At 40.9% G+C, this 20,560-nt stretch overlaps 1 protein-coding gene across 2 annotated transcripts in view; it reads left to right on the top strand.

Moving 5' to 3' along the window:
* The first annotated feature begins 1,314 nt into the window (after positions 1–1,314).
* The window catches only part of farp2 (FERM, RhoGEF and pleckstrin domain protein 2), a 29,708-nt gene continuing 10,462 nt past the window's right edge, over positions 1,315–20,560 (top strand). For both annotated transcript variants that reach the window (XM_077607394.1, XM_077607393.1), the window contains exons 1-14: positions 1,315–1,470; positions 2,422–2,641; positions 10,136–10,240; positions 10,646–10,688; positions 10,765–10,843; positions 10,929–11,026; positions 11,415–11,529; positions 12,699–12,846; positions 12,921–13,016; positions 13,084–13,247; positions 14,139–14,207; positions 14,277–14,334; positions 14,446–14,689; positions 19,275–19,465. In XM_077607394.1, coding sequence (XP_077463520.1) covers positions 2,441–2,641; positions 10,136–10,240; positions 10,646–10,688; positions 10,765–10,843; positions 10,929–11,026; positions 11,415–11,529; positions 12,699–12,846; positions 12,921–13,016; positions 13,084–13,247; positions 14,139–14,207; positions 14,277–14,334; positions 14,446–14,689; positions 19,275–19,465 — 1,611 coding nt within the window. In that variant the 5' untranslated portion in view covers positions 1,315–1,470; positions 2,422–2,440. The remainder of the gene's footprint in view (positions 1,471–2,421; positions 2,642–10,135; positions 10,241–10,645; positions 10,689–10,764; positions 10,844–10,928; positions 11,027–11,414; positions 11,530–12,698; positions 12,847–12,920; positions 13,017–13,083; positions 13,248–14,138; positions 14,208–14,276; positions 14,335–14,445; positions 14,690–19,274; positions 19,466–20,560) is intronic.

Here is a 20,560-nt window from a genome sequence, read left to right as displayed (position 1 = left end):
CTTAATTGTCTGCTGGAGGTCAAAAATACTGCTTCTCGATTTAAATGGAACACGTAAGAGGGAGCATTTCAAAGCTTTAAATGGTCTGGTAGAACTGTTCCATCTTTCCATTTGGTACACAGAGTTAGATAACTGATGAATCTGGGATTTTTAATCAAACACTTTACTACTGAACTATATATTCGTGGAAAAAAACATATTTCAGGACTATATATTTGAGACATTTAGAGTCTATAGTAAAGTCCACAAAGTGGATGTCATTAGGGATAGGGAATGTTTTCATCACTCCACTATGGATGTGATTATCACTCTCTCTATTCATCTATTGATTATCTGGTCAAAGGTCATGAAACACAGACACCAATCAATCAAAGCCCTTAATTGTCTTATCTTGTGTAAATTCAAGACATATTTTTTTGCCTCAAACCTTAGCAGAGACAGTTTGGGGGGGTGTATTTTCCGTTTCCACTTCACAAAGCAAAGTCCATAAAAAGCTGTGCTTGGATACATTTGGGGTAGAAGAAGAACAGAGACGAATGGAGGCCGTGGCTCGTATGGCGTCATGAATGAAGTGCAGTAAGTCCTATTTTCTGTACTACGGTTATCATTGAATCGCAGTTTAGACCAACTGGCAGACTAATATCAAATACATTTTCAACGTGAGAATATAGGGAAAAAAATTACCCCAAAAATATGAATGAAAAATCTTAATTTGTAGAAAACTTGGTTTCATCTGTGTAGAAAGAAAACATGGATTCTTCATACAAAATCCATGGATCTGCTTTCTTTCCACATTTTTTGTTAGGTTTGATTTTTTTAATGGGAATTACACACAAACAAAAATTACGAACTGTTGTCACGTAGCAATAGCGATGCCACTTCACAAGGGGGCGCTACTCCCCACTGGTACTAGTATGTCATCGCCTTTCATTTATTCAGAATGATTGCATAAAGAATCCCCACCCTATCTAAAATTAACTCCTTCGAATGTACTCATATGGAAAAACATCTTTTAAATTAACACTGTCACTTTTCCGAAACAATGGCTAAATTTGTCGTTAAACCTGTTGCATGTCACCACGAACTTTAACCCAGTTCGATGGACCCGAAACTGGCTAGTGAGATTACCACTTTACGACATGTCTTGTAGTTGTTTGGAAGAGCGGTATTCAAGGAAAAAAATAACTGTTTTGAATTTACTAATTATATTTGCGCACATGTTAAACCCTCCTGTTCATCACAGAGCTAATTTGAGTCGAGGATGATCAGGGAGGCGGTCAAATTTGGCTAGCAATCCAAACACCAGATTTCAGCCAATCAAAAGGCGAGTATGAATTCCTAAACCAATCAGAAAGCGGCGTCGGGTGCGCACTCACTTTGGACGACGGGCCTGGGGCCATGGACGGGACGACAAGAGACCTCGTTAAGATCCCAAACTTTTAGAAGTAATTTTCGACGTCAGCCTGCTCGGTAAGTGTTTTTCTTCATAAACTAAAGCAATTCTTATGTTTTGGGTGTCGCGACACATTTACAAAATCGGCTTTAAACGTGAAGTTAGCTAAAAACTCTCGAGCTCATTCCTCGAGCTGAAAAAAAAACAACAACGCCACGTTAAACTTTTCCCCAGTTTGAGTATAACCATTCATCTTCGTTGACTTATTTTTCAACAACTTTGACACAGTGAACCCCAATTAGCGTCAAATATGTATGTTTTATTCTTCAGGGGACATTTATTGTTACTTACGTTCGCATATATTAGAGTTTCAATCAAAACAGCTGGTGATTTAGTATTGAGCTACTATTAAAACTGCACCAGTTTATCCGTGTGATTTTTTTTTTTTAAAACGTACGTGATATTCAATAGGGATATAATTCATTGTAAATAACTTTAAGAAGTCAAAGTGGCTGAACAAATTGTATTTAACTCTTAGTGGCTTTTTAGAGGCTGTTTGGCAAAGTTTTGACACCAGAGGAAAACAAAAAATATTTATAGTTAATGTTTTTCGTTGACATTATGATTAAAAATATTTTTTTATTACTGCATACTTCATACAAATCTTAAAAATTACTTTAAAAGATCCCTAGAGGGGAAGAAAAAAGTTGGGCTGTTCCTCTACTTAAGCCTCAGAAGTAGTACAAGTTTCACTCAATATAACAATTTAAAGTAAAAACTTATCATTACTGACATTTTACCATCCAACTGTTGGTTTTACTTCTTACAGATTTTGCATAAATGTTGCCTGTAGCACACAATTACCTGTTATGTGGTGTCTCAGTCAGACACCAGGAGGACACTATGTAAAAGAATAACCATACAATAGAGATGACAGACATTTTTTAAATGTACTTTGCATAGTTTAGCATCTTAAATGTTTGTTTGTTGCATTCTTTTCTCATTTGAAGATCTTTTCTTTTCCTAAGGGCTCATTTGGGTGCAGTCATGGGGGAAATGGAGGGCTCCTACCGGGTCCTGCAGACCCCAGGAACGAGACTAGGCGCCCAGTTCAACGCAGGCATTAGCACATTGGAGCCTGGCCAGGCCCTCAGCACCAACGTGGTGGTGGCGGCCAAGGCTCCCGGACGGGGGCTTCAGGTCCGAGTGCAAGGTCTGGACGAGTCCTTGGAGTTCTTCGATTTAGACGTGAGTTTTTCTTCCACCTTCCTCGCACGCTGGGATAAGTTGGCTGTTAGTTAGTCGTTCACAGCAGGGCTACGTTTGACCCGGTTAGCGTGTTGGTGACAGCTGCAACGTGGCTTTGGCGCAGAAATCCCTTACCTTCTGTCTTATTTACCAACTCCACACTGTTGAAGTTTTGGAGGGATTGCCCTGCGAGGCCCTTTGCGGTTTGTCTTCACTGAAGACATCCATTCTTTTGAATGGGTGTGTTGTCTGGTACTCGGTCGTTTGGTCGCCGGTCTTTTGGTCGCCCGGAAGGTTATTGATAATACCATTTAAATCGTTGCACAAATTCCCTAAATACAAACTGCAAATTATTATTTAGTCATACTTAATGCCCTATTAATTATTAGGCTGAAGAAAAGCTCAAAATTTCCCATACTTTTATTGTGTTTTGTTGGAGAACTTGTTAAGACCCTGACTGACGTAGCTTCTTAAAGGGACAACGCATGTAAATACAAACTCTTATACACTCGCATGTCCGCTCAGTGAAACTGCTCAAGGCCATTGTTGGCTTTTATTGATGCGTAGACCGTGTTGTTTTACCTTGTTTTGTCGCCGGTCTTTTGGTCGCCCGTTGTCGCGGTCGGGGCGACCAAAAGTCCGGCGACCAAAAGTCCGGCGACCAAACGACCGCACATGGTGTTGTCTCAATCTAAAGATGGGAGTTGAAGCAGTGTCTGTAAGAACAGATTTTGTTTGCAATGTCCACTTAGCTTTGAGACACCCATAGTGTATTTTTCACTGACAATGTGATTTTTAAGAAAAAAAATAAATGAATAAAAATAATACAAGTTGTTTGTTGCTGTGCAAAAGCACACATTTACCCTACTGAGTTTTGTATGAAGGACAGAGGTAGGGAAAATGCTCTGTTTTGTGCATTGTTAAAGACATTTTATCTCGTCTCGCCTTTTGTTTAGCATTGTTTTTCAAATTATTAACAAGTAATTTTGCAGTCAAAAGGGAGTCATGTCCTTGTTTCAATGAAAATACCTTTAGAGGGAAGTCACCAATGATGTACTTTCCTCTCAGTGCACTCTCGGCCTGCCAAGTTGCTCGAATAGGAAGCAATAAGGAAGGCAATAGAAATGAGCCTCTTTCCTGTCTTTTTAAGGCCGGCTGGTGTTAAATCACCGGTGTGAAGGAAGCTTTTAAGACTCACTCATGACGTAATGTAATTAAATACTGCGCCCTAATAAATCCTCAAGTAGCCTTAGCACTAAGGATTCCATGGTTCACTGCTGAGATGGAGATTTTATAATCTAACGTGCCATATGTTGTCTCAAAATGAAACAAATGGTCAAGCGCAATTTGCGTTAAAAAGTTTTCATGTGGGTTTTAAACTGACCTGCCTAATGGAAGGTATTCATATGCTAAAGGCATATTTTGTGTACATATGTGAAAGGTACAAGCGAGACCGAGCTAACAGCATTTGTGCGTAGTATGTATACAAAGTAGTCACCATAGTGACATTTTTAGACCATCTAGGTCAGGGGTGTCAAGTCATTTTTTTTGTCGTGGGCCACGTTGTAGTTTCACTTTCATTCGGAGGGCCGTTAAGTCTTCCAATTAGGCCGCCAAAATAAATCCATTTATGAATTGACAGCTTTTCCGATCGTGGAGAGAGAATTTTTGGACATCAAAATTATTAAAAATATTCTTTTGTAGTGGATTTTTAAAATGCATTTAATTTTTTTTAAATCATAATGAAGAGCAAATATTAAATCTATCATTTAACCTTGTTTTTTATTTAAAAAGGAAAAATAGTAAATATTGTTTCTGTTTATTTACAGTGAGCAATAAAAGGGAAAGAGGAAACATTTTAGAAATATTTAGTTATTTAAAAAAATAAGTTTAAAAGAACTGGATCAAAAACCCTAAATATTCAGTTTGTTAAAGATCTAAAAAAAATAAAAAAAATGTTTTAATTAAAAACAAGACAAAAAAATACATTAAAAAAAAGGGAATAAACTGGAAAGATTCCCTATACATTTATAATCTTCATTTGAACGTGATCATAATAAAAAAAAAATAAGGTTAAAAGAACTAGATCAAAAACCCAAAATATTCAGTTTCTTATAGATCTAAAAATATTTTAAAAAATGCTTTTTGAACTAAAAACAAGACAAAAAATACATTAAAAAAGGGAAACTGGAAATATTCCCTATACATTTATAATCTTCTTTTGAACGTGATCATAAAACAGAAAGTTGGCACTCATGATTTATTTTCTCGGGCCACACAAAATGATGCGGCTTGCCAGATTTGGCCCTCGGGCCGACACTTTGACACCTGTGATCTGGGGGGAGGTCTCAGGGTCTCTCTCTCACTTTGCTATTTTAGCAATAATTGCTTACGACACAAAGGGACGTCTTGGGTGTTAAACGTAACACTTGACTGACAATCCACTGGCAAATTCTCGGCTAGATGCAACCCCCACTTTAGGCCATTGAGCTGGGAAAGGGTTGTTTTGGGGGCAAGCAGGATAGATGATGCCTCAGTAAAGCAGGCTAAAATTCAAATGGCAGGGCAAGAAAAGCAATTGTGTATTGCGCATGCTTTAAGTGAAGAAAAACTCACAATTCGATAGGTAGTAATAAGTGGACTTTGAGGCTCGGGTATTTCGGATTCTGGTTCCTTCCACATAACGAGCAGTAAAAATGTTTGGAAATCAGAATGTGTGACTGTGACCCTGTTTGACAGGCTTTAGCCTGCCAAGAAACAAGATGGCTTCTGAGTGCCTCTCTTCATTCAGTGCAAGGCATCGTGGGCCGGTCTAGTCTCTTTTGTATAGAAGCACTGTTGAGCCAGTTATGTCGTTAGAAGCTGGTCTTCCAGCAGAACTTGTTCCAAATAGTTCTTTCTTGGACTTAGGACAGCTGCGGTCCTTTTTTTTTCTTTTTTTTTTCCTCCCTTCCAAAATTGTGTCTTTTCTTGCACACTGTAGACAAGAATAGACACTAAATTGCAGTGTAGAATGTTTAAAATGGTTGTGGCCTTTCAAGCAACCGCCCTCTTCGTACGCTTCCTCGTCCGTGCTTACTAAACAAAAAGGACTAGAAGTATGGCCTTGCCCGTTGAAGACGAGTAGTTGTGCTGTCATTTTTTTCATGATCCAAAAACTTGCAACTGTTGATTTTAGACTTGAGACTAGAAAAACGGTGTGAATTGCAGCTCAAACAAAATCATTTAAAAAGACAATTGAAGACACTTTGTGCCAAAATAGTGTCAAAAGCTGTGTACTTGTGCAGATGCAGATAGTTGGTGATGTGGAATACCGGGTTACAATTAGAGCTGGGTGAGATCCAATCCAATGACAAATTGTTATTGCGATTAAAAAAAAAAAAAAATAAATAAAAAAATTGTGTATCGATAATTAGTACTAGCTATCACTTTTTTTTCAAATTTTAAACTCCAAACTTCTGTAAATAAGTAAATTACATTCCTCCTCGACAGTTGCTGTGCAATATAAAATAAATAAAATATTCGCCTGAAGACATCATCACCATTGGCAAGAAGACTACTTTCAGCATCAAAAAAGAAAGTGTAAATTTACCTCTCATATGGCCATTTACAAAAAAATAAAACAGTTTGATGAACTTAACCCATTTTAACCCAAGATAACAAGTTCTAGATTTTTGCAATGTTTTCAGAACATTAAATAGGGAAACACCTTGATATCAAGTAAGAACAAATATTACAGGCTGTCCTCAAATGAAGACAGTGGGTTAAGGACATTTTCAATAAGGCATTTAAAAACAAAAAGAAAGAAAACGCCAGGAAGAATTCATTTGGATCTTTTAGTGGGTCGGCTTGGTGTTATCCTGCATCTCATAATCGCAAATTTTGTCTGTTATTGTCGTTAGGCGTTAATGCTCCGTGTTAGCCTCTATTGTTAGCATGCTAAAAACACGTTTCCTCATAATCCTCTTCTCCTGAGCGTTGGTCTGGAACTAGCGTCCATCTCGCAAAAGCGCACCCGTTCTCTCTGGTGGTCGGGTGGTGCAATTGCACTTTAAATGTATCAATTTTTTATCAAAAGTTTTTAATATTGTTGACAAATTATTTTACGATAATTATCGTTATCATTTTATCGCTCAGCTCTAGTCACAATATTTAACTCTAGTGTGATGTTGATCGGCTATCCCAGAACGTTGCTTTACGGTACTAGAACATTAAATATTATTGCTTTTGCCCACCACTAGTGGTTTTGTTAATAACTGCTACTAGTTGTTAATCATACCCCCCTTTTGCTGACATTTGCTTGCATGGTGGTTCTCGCCTCGAAGGGCCTTCCTGCCGCCAGTTCAGGAGAAAGCTGGGTCTTGTTGTCACTGAAACACAGGCTCCTTTTGATGCGGCGTATCGCCTTGCCCCGCCGCTGGGCCTTCACTCGCATACGGAGTCTCGCCGCGTGCAGATGGAAGTGCATTCATTAGATGTGGACGTGCTCTGCTTCTAGGGAAACGAACGCATAAATAGCAATGTTGACAACCACGGGGGGGGGGGGGGGGGGGGAGGGGCGCAAAGTAGAGAAGGAGGCAATGCAAAAGTTGTAGCCGGTCTGGGTGGGCCAAAACCAAGGTTGGGTCGGGAATTTTAACCATAGGGAGACTGAGAATTTTATGGCGATGTGGATGGTGTAACTGCTTCCACGTTATCACAATGTATACATGTTGCAAACATTGATATTTTCCACATTTTTGGGGGTTTGGTTAATGTAATGAATTGTCTCAAGCGTGTACAGAGGATCCCCTTATATTGTCCTGATTTGGGAATACCGTTCTGAGATCTAGGGTTCAATGCCCAGTGGGTTCTTGTGTGGAGTTTGCATGTTCTCTCTCCCTGCCTGTGTGGGTTTTATCTGGGTACTCTGGTTTCCTGCCACATCCCTAAAACATTGATGTTAGACTGGTTAAATACTCTAAATTGTCCCTAGGTGTGATTGTGCGGGTGTTTGTCTCATTGTGCCCTGCGATTGGATGACCACCCATTTAGGGTGTCCCCAGCCTTCCGTTCACATTTGGCTAGAATAGGCTCCAGCACCCCCTGGACCCTTGTGAGGATAAGTGGAATAGAACATGAATGAATGTTAACTATCACATTGTTTGATTGAATTGTGCAAAGAATGTTTGAGATGGACCTTGCTAAGGTTGGACTGCATCCAGGTTACACAGGTGTGCTAATTGGACTAACATCTGATCCTGATTACTGCATGTGAGTTCTTACACGGGCAACTGTGTCACATGTGTCCTAAGGAAATAGTGTGTGTGCCGTGCTCACTTTAGCTTGCTAACTATAACTGGTTATAGAAAGCACTAAACTAGCCTAGTTCTAGTAGTGTTGTTGGTGGAACGACTCGGACTACCCTGGATTGAAGAAATCATCCTGACATGGTGTCTCTCGGCTGAACATCTGCTATGTCCTAATCCCAGGCCTCCACTTTCTCTGAGTTTGATTGCGTGACCCGCTTTAACGCACGACATCAAAGACACGCCGCTTGGCGACATTTCATCACGGTTTGCAAGTTCGCGAGAAGTTACAAATGCCAGATGTGTATTTTAGGTTACACTTTTGATGCAAAATATGCCTGTGATGTTGGTGGTGGTGTTTAATGAATATTTGTCCACATTTTGTTGCCACTTTCCCTTGTGAAGTGACATTGGAGCTAATGAATCAAGCGTGTCGATTTACCTGTGTGGCTAACAGTTAGTCTGCCTGAATGAATGTGCTTATTATTATTTAATAAAACTGTGTCCGACAGAATTCCATAAAATAAATAAACACAACTAAATGAAACAAACATTTACTGCTTTTGTTTTTAATATTTAAAACAAAGATCATATTTTTTTTTTCCTTTTTCCTCTTGTTTTGATTAGAACATTTAAATAAATAGGTAAACATTTAAAAAAAATACTGTAATGTCCTCCCAGTACAATGGATTGGAGGTTTAGCGCTCTCAATGGCAGCCTAATAATTTCATGAGTGCCTTGTAAAAGATTGTGTATCTTTAATGCAGTGAGACCAAAAAGTTCACTGCAATGTGGTACCCGAACCTTTAACACATTTTAGTGGGTAATAAAATGTGGCTAATAGCGTTTTGGGTAGTCAAACTGGTTACATTTATTGTCAAATTTCACATACCATTGGTGGACTTTGTACGACCAGTCCACATACATACGTACCATTTCACACGGAATCCAAAACTGCGTTGATGTGAGCTGATCAGACTTTGTTAGATTACATGACATCGTCTCTCTGTGAACCTTACAAAATGTTGTAATGTGAGACCGAACACCCCCAAATGTTCCTCCGGTTTGGAGCACGTCTGGATTGTGAGTTGAGGGACGGGTGAAAAAAAAATCTGTGGAAAATATTTAATAAATCTGATTATGTGGTCTGGGTCCAATTGAAATGACTTGGACTCCAACATTAATTTTAGAACCCTTCTTAGCCTGTTGTCAGATGTAATACCTTTTTTAGTGTTTCATTGTTAAACGGGCAATTTGCAATACATCTCAAGTTGAGTTGCACTATGTTCACCATTCTAGACCATTTCTTTTTTTAAATCCCTCCTTTTTAAAAGAAAAAAAAATGCTATTTTATACATTAGAACCAGATGTCTAAGGCTATAATTTTGCCTGCTGCATGTCCAAACCTCAAGTGACGTCGGCGCTGAGTACGTAGTAATTAGTTAGTTGGCCCAGTGAAAATAAACCCAGAAGAAGACCGCCAGGAGCCACACTTGATGTGAACGGGCGGTCGTTTGTCGCTATTTACTTGCTCGTCCAAGGGGAAAACCAATGGGAATAGACACATGGGGACATTTACAAATGCATTGATTTTCATGTCTGGTTGCTTCATGGAAAGTTTGAGTGTTTATTAGCTGACATACAAATAGGAATTGTTGGTTCTTAATGGCTACTCGCACATCAAGTGTGAAATGACACAACCGAGTAGATGAATGACCGAAAAACATGTTTGCGAATGAGCCGTTGAGGATTTTGCCAGATTCTCATGTCACATGCCTGGTAGTTGACATCCAGTAATCCTGCCGCCACATAGTTTTTTTTTCTTTATACCAAGACTTGGCATGTCAGTTTGGCGAAGATCCAGAGCTACTGAAAACTTCAAACAAGAGTTAAGACCTCTTCCAAGGGTTTCCATTGGCATTTACACCCCTCTGGAAGTCATGCAGGTTCTCATGAATTCGACATTGTTATGCAACTCAACTTCTCAAGTCACTTGACTCTATTGGGTTTATGTCTGATGTTGGATAGTCCAAAAGTCCTCTTCCATTTAAGCCGTTGTTGATGTTGGATGTACTCTGTGCTTGTTACTAAACTCTTCTTCAACCGCTTATCAGGCACCTTTGAGGTTTGTTCTGGTGCTGTTGACACAAGGATGAGCTTATTAATAATAATATTTACGTTTCTTTTTTTTTTTTTGTATTTTCAGCCAAGAGCTTTTGGGCAGGATCTTCTCTCGGAGGTGTTTCTGCGAGGCAACCTGATCGAGAGTGATTACTTTGGACTGGAGTTTCAGAACATGCAGATGAACTGGGTTTGTACAATATAAACAGAACAAACTGTCAAAGTCAGATGGAATCTGAAAAGGCTTGAAATGTGTCCGTTTTCTGATTACGACAAGAAGGAATGTGAAACGTCTACTGCAGGAAGGAAATTGTTTTTAACTACTTGCCTGCCATTGACACTGATGGACACCCAGTTTATTCAAACTGGGAGGACCGGATGTGAATGCTCATGTTTCACTGCCATTGACGATGCTAGACGTTCCTTCCATTTTGAATGGGAGGGCTAGTAGCCAATCATTGCTGCCATTGTCTCCTATTCAAAATAGATTGGACGTCGAGTGCTGTTAATGGCGATCCAGAATCTCATTAGATGTATAATAGATTAATCCAGGCTAGTGGTCATCTAAAAGTCAACTTTGTGTTTGTCCATTCAGCTTTGGCTGGAGCCCACCAAACTCATTGTGAAACAAATCAGAAGTAAGTTTGAATAACATTGATATTAACTTGATAACAGCAGATGCAGTCCAATTTTAATGTTTTGCTTTTTTTACAGGACCAGCAAATTCTCTCTTCAGACTGGCTGTGAAATTCTTCCCCCCAGACCCTGGTCAGCTGCAAGAGGAGTTCACCAGGTCCTAAAATTTTACTAGCAACCTGATATTATTATTTTTGACGATAAACCTTTGTTTTATTAATATATTTCTCTTTTTTTTATAGGTACTTGTTCTCTTTGCAGATGAAAAGGGACCTGATGGAGGGCCGTTTGATCTGCACAGAAAACACCGGAGCCCTCCTCGCCTCGCACCTCGTCCAATGTACTTTTGAAACATATTTTCTTATCGTTAAAATGCTGTAAATACATCAATACTGTTTCTGTAGGAATGCTGTTGAGCCGAACTGTAATGCAATTTGAATTTGGGCAATATTCAAAAGAGTATATAATTTACTCAATACTGGTATGATCGGTAGAAATGGTTCATCATAGTTAGATGATGCAATTTATACATTTAATGTTAAACACCTTTTAAGAATTAAAAATTCACTGATGTTTAACTCAAGCCATAGTGAGACAACGTTATGTATAGGAAATTCAGATCAATTAGTTTTTTTTGTATGTTTTACATGTTACACTCTCCGTCCACGTTTTATTGAAATTTAATCATTCTATGAACCCAATTAATAGATTAATTTTGTCATTGGCAGCTGAGATCGGCGATTACGATGCGGCTGCCGATCAAGACTTCTTGATGAACAACAAGCTGCTGCCTTACCAAGAGAAGGTCCGGGAAGCCATCGTGGACTACCACCGCAGAAACCTGTAAGTGTTTCTCCTCCTGCTGGTGATGATTATATGGCAACCTGGTAATGTTTGTTTGTTTTTTGTTTTTTTGGGGGGGTGTTGACGCTCTATTTGCTGTGAAAAGCTGAATGCTAAATTTAGTTTTTTTTGTTATTATCCAATTGTTTGTTTATGAATATCTTGTACTTATTAAAATGTAAAAAAAAACTTTATATCTGTAAAATATAAGGCAGAGAAGGTTAGTGTTGTGTGTATAATTTTTTTTTTTTTTTCTCCAAAAACTATGTGTTTAATTTGAATGTTCTAAGTTTGAGTGTCCATACTTGGCATCTTTTGTCCGTAATGAGAGCATTTTGCACTTTTCCCACCACCATTCTACTCCAACAAGCTCTTTTCAATGCTATGCACTAGTTTGCTAATCTCTTCCAGAATGGAAGCGCAAACGGCCTAATCCCCTTCCCTGCTCTGCACCCCCACCCCTCTCTGTCCTTGCTCTATTAGCCTTAAGGCCAGTAGGGCAGCAGGGGAGGGCCCTAAGGAGATTTTGCCACTTAGCAGCTCAACCAAATTAGAACGTGCTGATGACTGGACCGATGTTCTCCTTATACGCTGTTTGACGCACATTTCTATAATTCTTGAAAAAAATGTATATTGAACCCCCCTACCTAATGTGGCTGAACCATATTCGCGTCTTAATGACAATCTAGACCGCTACGGACACACTTCCTGGTTGTACTGCTCACATGACTTCCTTTTTGAATTTGTCTACGTGCAGACAACACCCTTTAGGAATGTGCAATCCACCAGACGATCATACAGAATCTCAGAAATACCACATGCGATGATTTTTCTGAAGATTTTCCCTTGAAAGTAACACATTTGTACTCCCTATTAAAACCATGAAAATTGTGACTCAGGGGGCGGCTTATACGTGAGATACTGGAGAATTCAACGATTTTAGGGCAATTTTAAGAGTACGAATTATACGCAGAGGCGGCTAATGTGCGAGAAAATATTGTATAGTATTTGCCTCGAAGGGCAAAAAATAGCCTGCGACGCCTGTTTCAATAACCAAGAGGAAATTGGATAGAGGCGTTTCATAACATAAAACAAGTGCATTAGTGGTCTTAGTCCATTTGTTGTTACGGACCAGTTTTGCAAAAGACCTTGTTTGTTGATCCTTTCAGTGGCCAGACCCCTGCTGAATCAGATTACCAAATTTTAGAGATCGCCCGCAAGCTGGAGATGTACGGCGTGCGCTTCCACCCGGCGGCTGACCGGGAAGGCACCAAGATCAACTTGGCTGTGGCTCATCTGGGCCTCCAGGTCTTTCAGGTAATCTTCCGCTCACATGTTATTCATTAATTTTGAAAACTCTTGCCCGAATACGTCTGGGGTTTATTTTCCAGGGACACACCAAAATAAACACCTTCAACTGGTCCAAGATTCGCAAGCTGAGCTTCAAGAGGAAGCGCTTTCTGATTAAACTCCACCCAGAAGTCCACGTGCGTAAGAAGACACACGATGATATCAGGTTAAATGTGATAGATATGCTCCCTCTTGTTGTTCTAGGGCCCCCATCAGGACACTCTTGAGTTCATGATGGGAAGCAGGGACCAGTGCAAGATCTTCTGGAAAATATGCGTGGAGTATCACTCCTTTTTTCGTCTCTTTGACCAACCCCAACCAAAACCCAAGACCCTACTTTTTACCCGCGGCTCTTCTTTCCGATACAGGTGAGCTTACAACAGTATTTACCGTATTTTCTAGGCGTATACGCCGTATTTGTCGCAACAAAAAAAAGATTGCTGAATCGAGGTTGCGCACAATTTAGATTTGACATGCACGAAATTGCCATTACGGTCATTTATTTCAAAATAGAGAAACGATAAACAGATAAAACGCTAAACAAAATTTATTTTGACGCCCTTTGAATGAAATTCAAGAACAAAATTAACCGTATCTTGCATAAAACGTACTTGTGCCTGCCACTGCTCACTCAGGGCGCCACCATCTCACCTAGGGGTGACAAACTAGACTGCTACGCACACACTTCCTGGTTGTACTGCTCACATGACCTCCTTTTTGAATTTGTCCACGTGCAGGCAACACCCTTAAGCATACCTGTCAACCTCTGCCGATAACTGCCCTTATAAATGATTATGATTCCCCTTACAAACCCCCAAAAAATCTTACAAACACCGTACGACTCGTACGGTGTTTGTAAGATTTTTGGGGGGTTTGTAAGGGGAATCATAATCATTTATAAGGGCAGTTATCGGCAGAGGTTGACAGGTATGCTTAAGGAATGTGCAATCCAGCAATCGATTTATACAGTATCCCAGAAATACCATGTGCGAGGATTTTTCTTAAGATTTTCTCTTAAGTAAAACATTTGCACTCCTTATTAAAACCATGGTTATGGAAGTGAAAATTGTGAATTAAGGGAGGGTCTTATATAAGATAAATTGTAAAAGTTGACGATTTTAAGGGTACTGCTTGTCCGCTGAGGCGGCTAATATGCGAGAAAATACAGTAAATGCTATTTTTCTACAAAATATCAAATCAGTGATACCTGGAATCTTTGGCCAAAGCTAAGTTATTAATTATATTTGGTACCTTTTCAGCGGGCGGACGCAGAAGCAGCTTGTGGAGTATGCTAGGGAGAACGGCGCTAAGAGAACCCCGTACCAGAGGTGTGAATGTTTTAAATTAATGTTTATCATATGGTGCTGTACTGACATGATATTGATGATATTTGGCAGGAAGAACAGTAAAATACAAACGTCGTCTCGCTCCCTCTCCATCGATGTGCCAAAACAGGTCAGTGTTTTTTTTCTTTTTTCAAATGATAAAACAGCAGACCCTTTCACATGGCCCGTTACTTTAGGATTGCAGATGTAAATGTAAATTTGAAAATTTCTGTGCTCGCAGAGCTTGTCGTTCAACGAGCGCCTCCGACCGCCACGCTCCCCTCTGTCGTCCGCCACGTCCTTCAACGCGCCTCACATCTCCCTCAACCTGCGGAAAGACCACCCCGTTCACAATCACCATCAACAGCACGCGCCTTCACCCGCCACGCCGCCCGCGCCGGAGTCCCCCTCGCGGCAGCCTCACGTCCCCCCGAAGGAAGAAACTGTGAACGGCGCCGGTCCCCCATCTCACTACGCTTTCCCAGGTGCTCCCACCACCGCTCACTTCACCCCCGGGTTCGTGCGTGTAGAAAGCGGCAACCCGCTGGCGTCCAAAAATGAGGATAGCAAACCCGTCGTTAGAAGGGCGGTCATAAAGGGGGTCCTCACACCAGAGGCTTTCGAGGCTGAGCTTATGCGTACCAAGCAAAAGTACCCGCTGTTGCGCGTCACCGAAGAGTTTATAGACGACGATCCCACGCAAATGTCCTTCTTCGGAGGAGGCATGGAGGCCTATCCTTACGGGCGCCACGACGAGGTCGAGGAGGGGTACGATTACGTGTCGGCTAAGAGCAGGCTCTTCGACGACAGCGTCGAAGATCTGAACGGAAGCGCCAACCCCTTCCCCGAAAGCGTGGTGGGCCTTTCCGAGACCAGCTCCTTGCTCAACAACCGCTCCGAGTGCAGCTCGCTGGACAACCTGGGGCTCAGTTCCGCATCGGAGTCCATGTTGACCGCCCCCAACTCGGCGTCCTCGCTGCGCCTGCCGGGCTCCGACGTCCAGTCGGAGGCCAGCTCCATGGTCAACTTCCCAGCGAGCTCGGTGCGTTCGGAGAGCAGCTCAGCCATCCAGTTCAGTGACATGGTAGGGCAGCTGGAGCAGCTCAGTTATCCGCCCACGGCCACCGAGGGCTCCGTTAACGGTAGCTCCGACTCGGACTCGGACTGGGGCTCGGACAGCGTCCTGCCCCCTGAGCAGAACCTGTTTTACAGCAACCCGCTCACTGGGAATGCTGGTTTTGAGAGCTTCCTCCTTCAGTGCCAAAACCTGCAGGCCTTAGCCCTCACAGACCCACCCGGATCTGGGCAAGTTTAGTTGAAAACCGAGCAAAATGGTGTCTCCTTAAGTAGTTGGATTATGTAAAACCCCAAGAGCCACCACTTGAGAATTTTAGTTCTTTGCACTTGTTTGTAGTTCTTAACAAGGGTCCAATATGGGTTTGAAGATTACTTCTGGAAACTACTAGACCTCCTTGAACAGACTCCTCTAAACCCTGCAACTAAATTCTGATAAAGTAGTGGCTCTGTAACGGTCCTCGGTTCACGCGAAAATTGGTAGATCCTGAGAATGTCAAAGGTTAAACTCTTGGCACTTGTACAACGGTTCCTGGAATTCATTGTTCCAGTATATAGTTGGCTGAAGGCACTGAAAGACCTCCTTCTGCAAAATATAGGGTGCCCTTTGTTAAGAACTGAACAAAACTGAATTATGGTTTTGGTTCTCAAAGCATTTCTACCTAGGGTACCTGGAACTTTCAATTCTTGGTATTTGCTTCCCTAAAAGTAAAAAGTCTGCTTCATGTTCAATGCTGCAGGCCCCAGACCTCAAGGTTTCCTGGACTTCTTGGAGCTAAAATTTAAGTTCTCATAGGGCAAACACACAACACTTCCTCAGTTTTGAATTATGGAATCGAGTTCTTTCTGGCCCTCACTCGTCGGACCGGTGCTAATTTTTGGGCCCTTGAAATGTACTTGCATTTTAGATGTCGCACTTTCTGGTGGAGACTTGTGACTTGTCACAAATACACAAAAGGACAACAATTTTAGTAAAATATCCTTGCAGTTTACAGTGTCCGCAAATATTTTCCGTATAGGAAAATCCTTAGATTTCAATAATCGCTGGTATATTAGCTATACTGTTTTTGCAGGATTTATAGATTTGTTCTGAAAATATTTGCATCGTTTAATCTGGCCAAAGACAGATGTTTGAATTCATTTGTCAACAAAAAAAAGGAAATTGACCATATTTGATTACATGAAGATTCCACTAAAACTGACGTTTGAGCCATAGCAGTGCACAAATTGTATCGGTGAGACAGTTCATATTTGAAGATTTGTTTTAAATCTGTCTATTTCAGACATGCAGGAAAGAAGTGTTGCTCTTAAAATCGTATATTGTTGCTTCTCGTATTACTCGACTTCTTATTGTTTCTAAATTCTGATCTTATGGATGAGGATGGTTGGCTTTGATTTATATAGTTTTAAAGTGGTGTTGGCAGATATCCTTCACTGACACCTGCTGGCTGCAGTAGCTGTCTTTTGGAGTTCTGTTATGTTAAATCTGCTGCTGCTCGTTTTGACGCAATGTAGAGTGTTGCTGTGTGGCGAACGAACGTAGCCGCTTAGAAGACTCGTTGTATACTTGTCAATGTGGTCCTAGTGGGTCACAAGGTGTGTTTTTTCGGGCCCTTTTAAGGGTGTTGGCATGAGTTCATTTCAGGTTTTTCTTTTGCCTTTTGACCATCACCTTTTGGTGGTATGTACAGGGCTCTGCCCATATATTTTTTTGCCGTCCGCTGTTCCCCGATTCTTCAGATTTTTGTCTGTCTAGTTTACATGAGGGACATTTTAGCAGCAGGTGGGCAAATTGTCTTGACGTTTGTCTATGAAGAACGTCTAAAATGGCTTCTCCAGATCAAAACAACAACGTAGTAGTCACAGTCATCTAACAAGTGATTGATATTCAGTAATTTAATGACCACTATTTGAGGAAATTCTGATGTTTCTTTTGTATGTTTACATACCTGTCAACCTCTGCCGATAACTGCCCTTATAAATGATTATGATTCCCCTTACAAACCCCTAAAAAACCTTACAAACACCGTACGACTCGTACGGTGTTTGTAAGGTTTTTTGGGGGTTTGTAAGGGGAATCATAATCATTTATAAGGGCAGTTATCGGCAGAGGTTGACCGGTATGTAGTTTAGCACTTGGGCTTCAGTGCCTTCACAGCACTTCTTGATCTCAGGTGTCGATACTTCGCAGGGCAATCGCAGCTAATAACTTTAGTGACAATTATTTCCACTTTTTGTGACTCTGTAGACATGCGTCACGTTGAAGGACCGCCCATTGGTTGCCCCGTTGTCTTTTATATCGTTTTTTGTTGGTGCATCTTTGCGTATTCACTTTATTCACAGTGGATATTAGAAGTTGAACCTTCTTAATATACCTAAACCTTTCTCATGTTAAGAGATTAATATTATAACCTGTACAATAAATGTTTGAGGACTTGATCTGCAAACATTTATTTTAATTTATCATTTATATATATTTTTTCCTGTTGCCTTAGAAGCTAACCTAAAAAAATACTTGAGTTATGACTTCAAATATTTTTTTAATTATTTCTCACGCATGCTTTTTTGAAAAAGGAGATGGCAGCGATACATGTCTGATTCTGTTCATATTTTAGTGCCTCAGACGGCGCTGAATGTCCAATCCATTTGAACTGGGAGGAGCTGCCAATTAAAATGGATTGGACTTCTAACGCCGTCAATATCGACCAATTGGTGACGCTCCCTTTTTCCATATCCACAGTTTTCTTCTCCACAATATTGCCGATATTTCCGCAGTTAGACATCCGTCCCTCGGCGCCACTTAATTTCCAAGACGTGTATATTTTTGAAGTACTTTAATTGTTTTGTATATTTCTCTTCAAGAAGAATAAAGTCAAGTACCACACGTGTTGGACTTCAATATCCTTTTTTTGTGGGATAGAAATCCACTTTTCCATCATGAATGGATCTAAAAACAAAAAAAAGCATGCACAGTTAATGGCGGAAACAGTATTGACTGGATGCTAGTTATGCATGTGTGTGTGCTAGGTATACAGAATCAGATAGAGTGCCCCCCACACCCCCACCCGGCTTCCATCTGTAGATAAACTATAAACAACTCCACGCCCTCCAGACGGACCACATTCCTGATTAGCTACGAGCAATTGTTTCCGGGTCATGGAGACTTTTTTCCCTCTTCTCATGCTCCTTCCTCCACCCCCCTTTTTTTTCCTGTTTTTCTTTTTTTGGGGGCGGGGGGGGGGGGTGTATTTAAACAAGTGGAAGAGCAGCTGTGTGCTGAGCTAAGAGGAGGCAGGACCTAAGGAGTGTGTCGTCGAAATTGTTGTGGTTTGGATTCAGAGTCTGAATCATTGGTTTTTCTGGCTGATGCTTGTCTAAACAATAGCTGAGGGGCACAGAAAATGTGGGAAACATTAGGTGCTTTTTGAGGGACCACAGGAATTTTAGACGGTTGCGTACGGTGGACTGTTTGCGCTGTGGAAACTTATGTATTTGTTCTGAGGGCCGTTTGGGTCCACCTAACACGTGTTTTAAGATCATGTTCGCACTAGGCTTGCACAAACAATTTATTGGTAGTCGAATAATGGATTATTTTTGGAATTATTTGCACTCTTTAATGAATCATGTCATTTATTTTGGGCTTTAGATTGTAGTTAGTGTTTTAGTATTAATATTTTTAATGTTTTTTTTGTTAAATATTGTAATATCATTTACTTATATTGCATACCTGTCAACCTCTGCCGATAACTGCCCTTATAAATGATTATGATTACCTTACAAACACCGTACGACTCGTACGGTGTTTGTAAGGTTTTTGGGGGGTTTGTAAGGGGAATCATAATCATTTATAAGGGCAGTTATCGGCAGAGGTTGACAGGTATGATATTGATTTCTCTATTTTCCCCTATCCCCCCCAAATGAGCATTTTCTGTATGGTGGCTTGACACACTTTATTGTGCCTTCACCATTTGTCCTAATTGATCCAATTGTGTGCAGACGCGGCATTGGACGGCCCCCTGCTATCCCAGTTTGACAGCGCCGGCCCCCTTTGCCTGTCACCCTCCTTCCAGATGTCAACGCTCAGCCTCCCCGGCCATACCGCCACCACCTCGCCGGTGCAAAGCCCCGTCCTGAGCGAGGTGGGCAGCAATGCCAGAGTAGAGGAGGAGGAGGAGGGCAGGAGGAAGGTACACAACCCCCCCCGCCCACAACCTTGCCTCACAGTCCCATTACACCCTACATTTTGACTGTATAAAGTCGTTTTTAAATCAAGCGTTCTTGTAAAATGTCAAAAAGACAAACTGTCTGATTGGACTTCTTATTTCGGACATGCTGTACAAAAAATAATCATACCTGCATGAAAACACTCTAAACCACGTGTGTCAAATTGGCGGCCCGGGGGCCAAATCTGGCCCGCCGCATCATTCTGTGTGGCCCGGGAAAGTAAATCATGAGTGCCGACTTTCTGTTTTAGGATCAAATTAAAAAGGAAGAGTATAGAGCAGGGGTGTCAAACATACGGCCCGCGGGCCGGAACCGGCCCCCAAGGAGGTTCGATCAGGCCCGCAGGATAATTTGAAAGTGGAAAAAAATGCATAAAAGACATGGAATTAATATTTTTTAATTCGCTGCAATTCATGGATTATCCGCTAAGGGGCGCACTCTTTCCATCAGAGTAGAGGGATCAGTTGCAATGCATATTTGTGAATGATAAAAGTAAATTGCACATTTGTCTAAGGAAATATGAGGTGTTTCATGAAATGTTTTGTAAAAGGATTGTTCATTACATTTCTATATTTTCCTAATGTTCTTGTGCTTCTTTACACCAAAAGGAAAGACATGATATTTTGGTTATTTATAGCAGAGCATGGTATAAGTTTGATGGTCCGGCCCACTTGACATCTCCCGAGGCCGTATGTGGCCCACGATGCGAAATGAGTTTGACACCCCTGGTATAGATGTACATTAAATTTCCTGATTTTCCCCCTTTTAAATCAATAATTGTAATTTTTTAATCAATTTTATTCTGTGTTTTTAGTTCAAAAATCATTTTGTAAAATCTAAAAATATATTTTAAAAAAACTCAAACGTTCTAGATCTATAAAAAACTGAATATTCAGGGATTTTAATCCAGTTCATTAAAAAAAATCTAAATATTATATCTAAAATGGTCCGGTCCACGTGAAATCGAGTTGACGTTAAAGCGGCCCACGAACCAACCCGAGTCTGACACCCTTGCTCCAAACATTGCGGACTACTGAATATTTGATGCAAGGGTGGGC

This window comes from Stigmatopora argus, chromosome 8, assembly GCF_051989625.1.
Source record: "Stigmatopora argus isolate UIUO_Sarg chromosome 8, RoL_Sarg_1.0, whole genome shotgun sequence".
Lineage (NCBI taxonomy): Eukaryota > Metazoa > Chordata > Actinopteri > Syngnathiformes > Syngnathidae > Stigmatopora > Stigmatopora argus.
The sequence above is the reverse complement of the archived record's forward strand: the minus strand, read 5'-3'. Positions and strand labels throughout refer to the sequence as shown.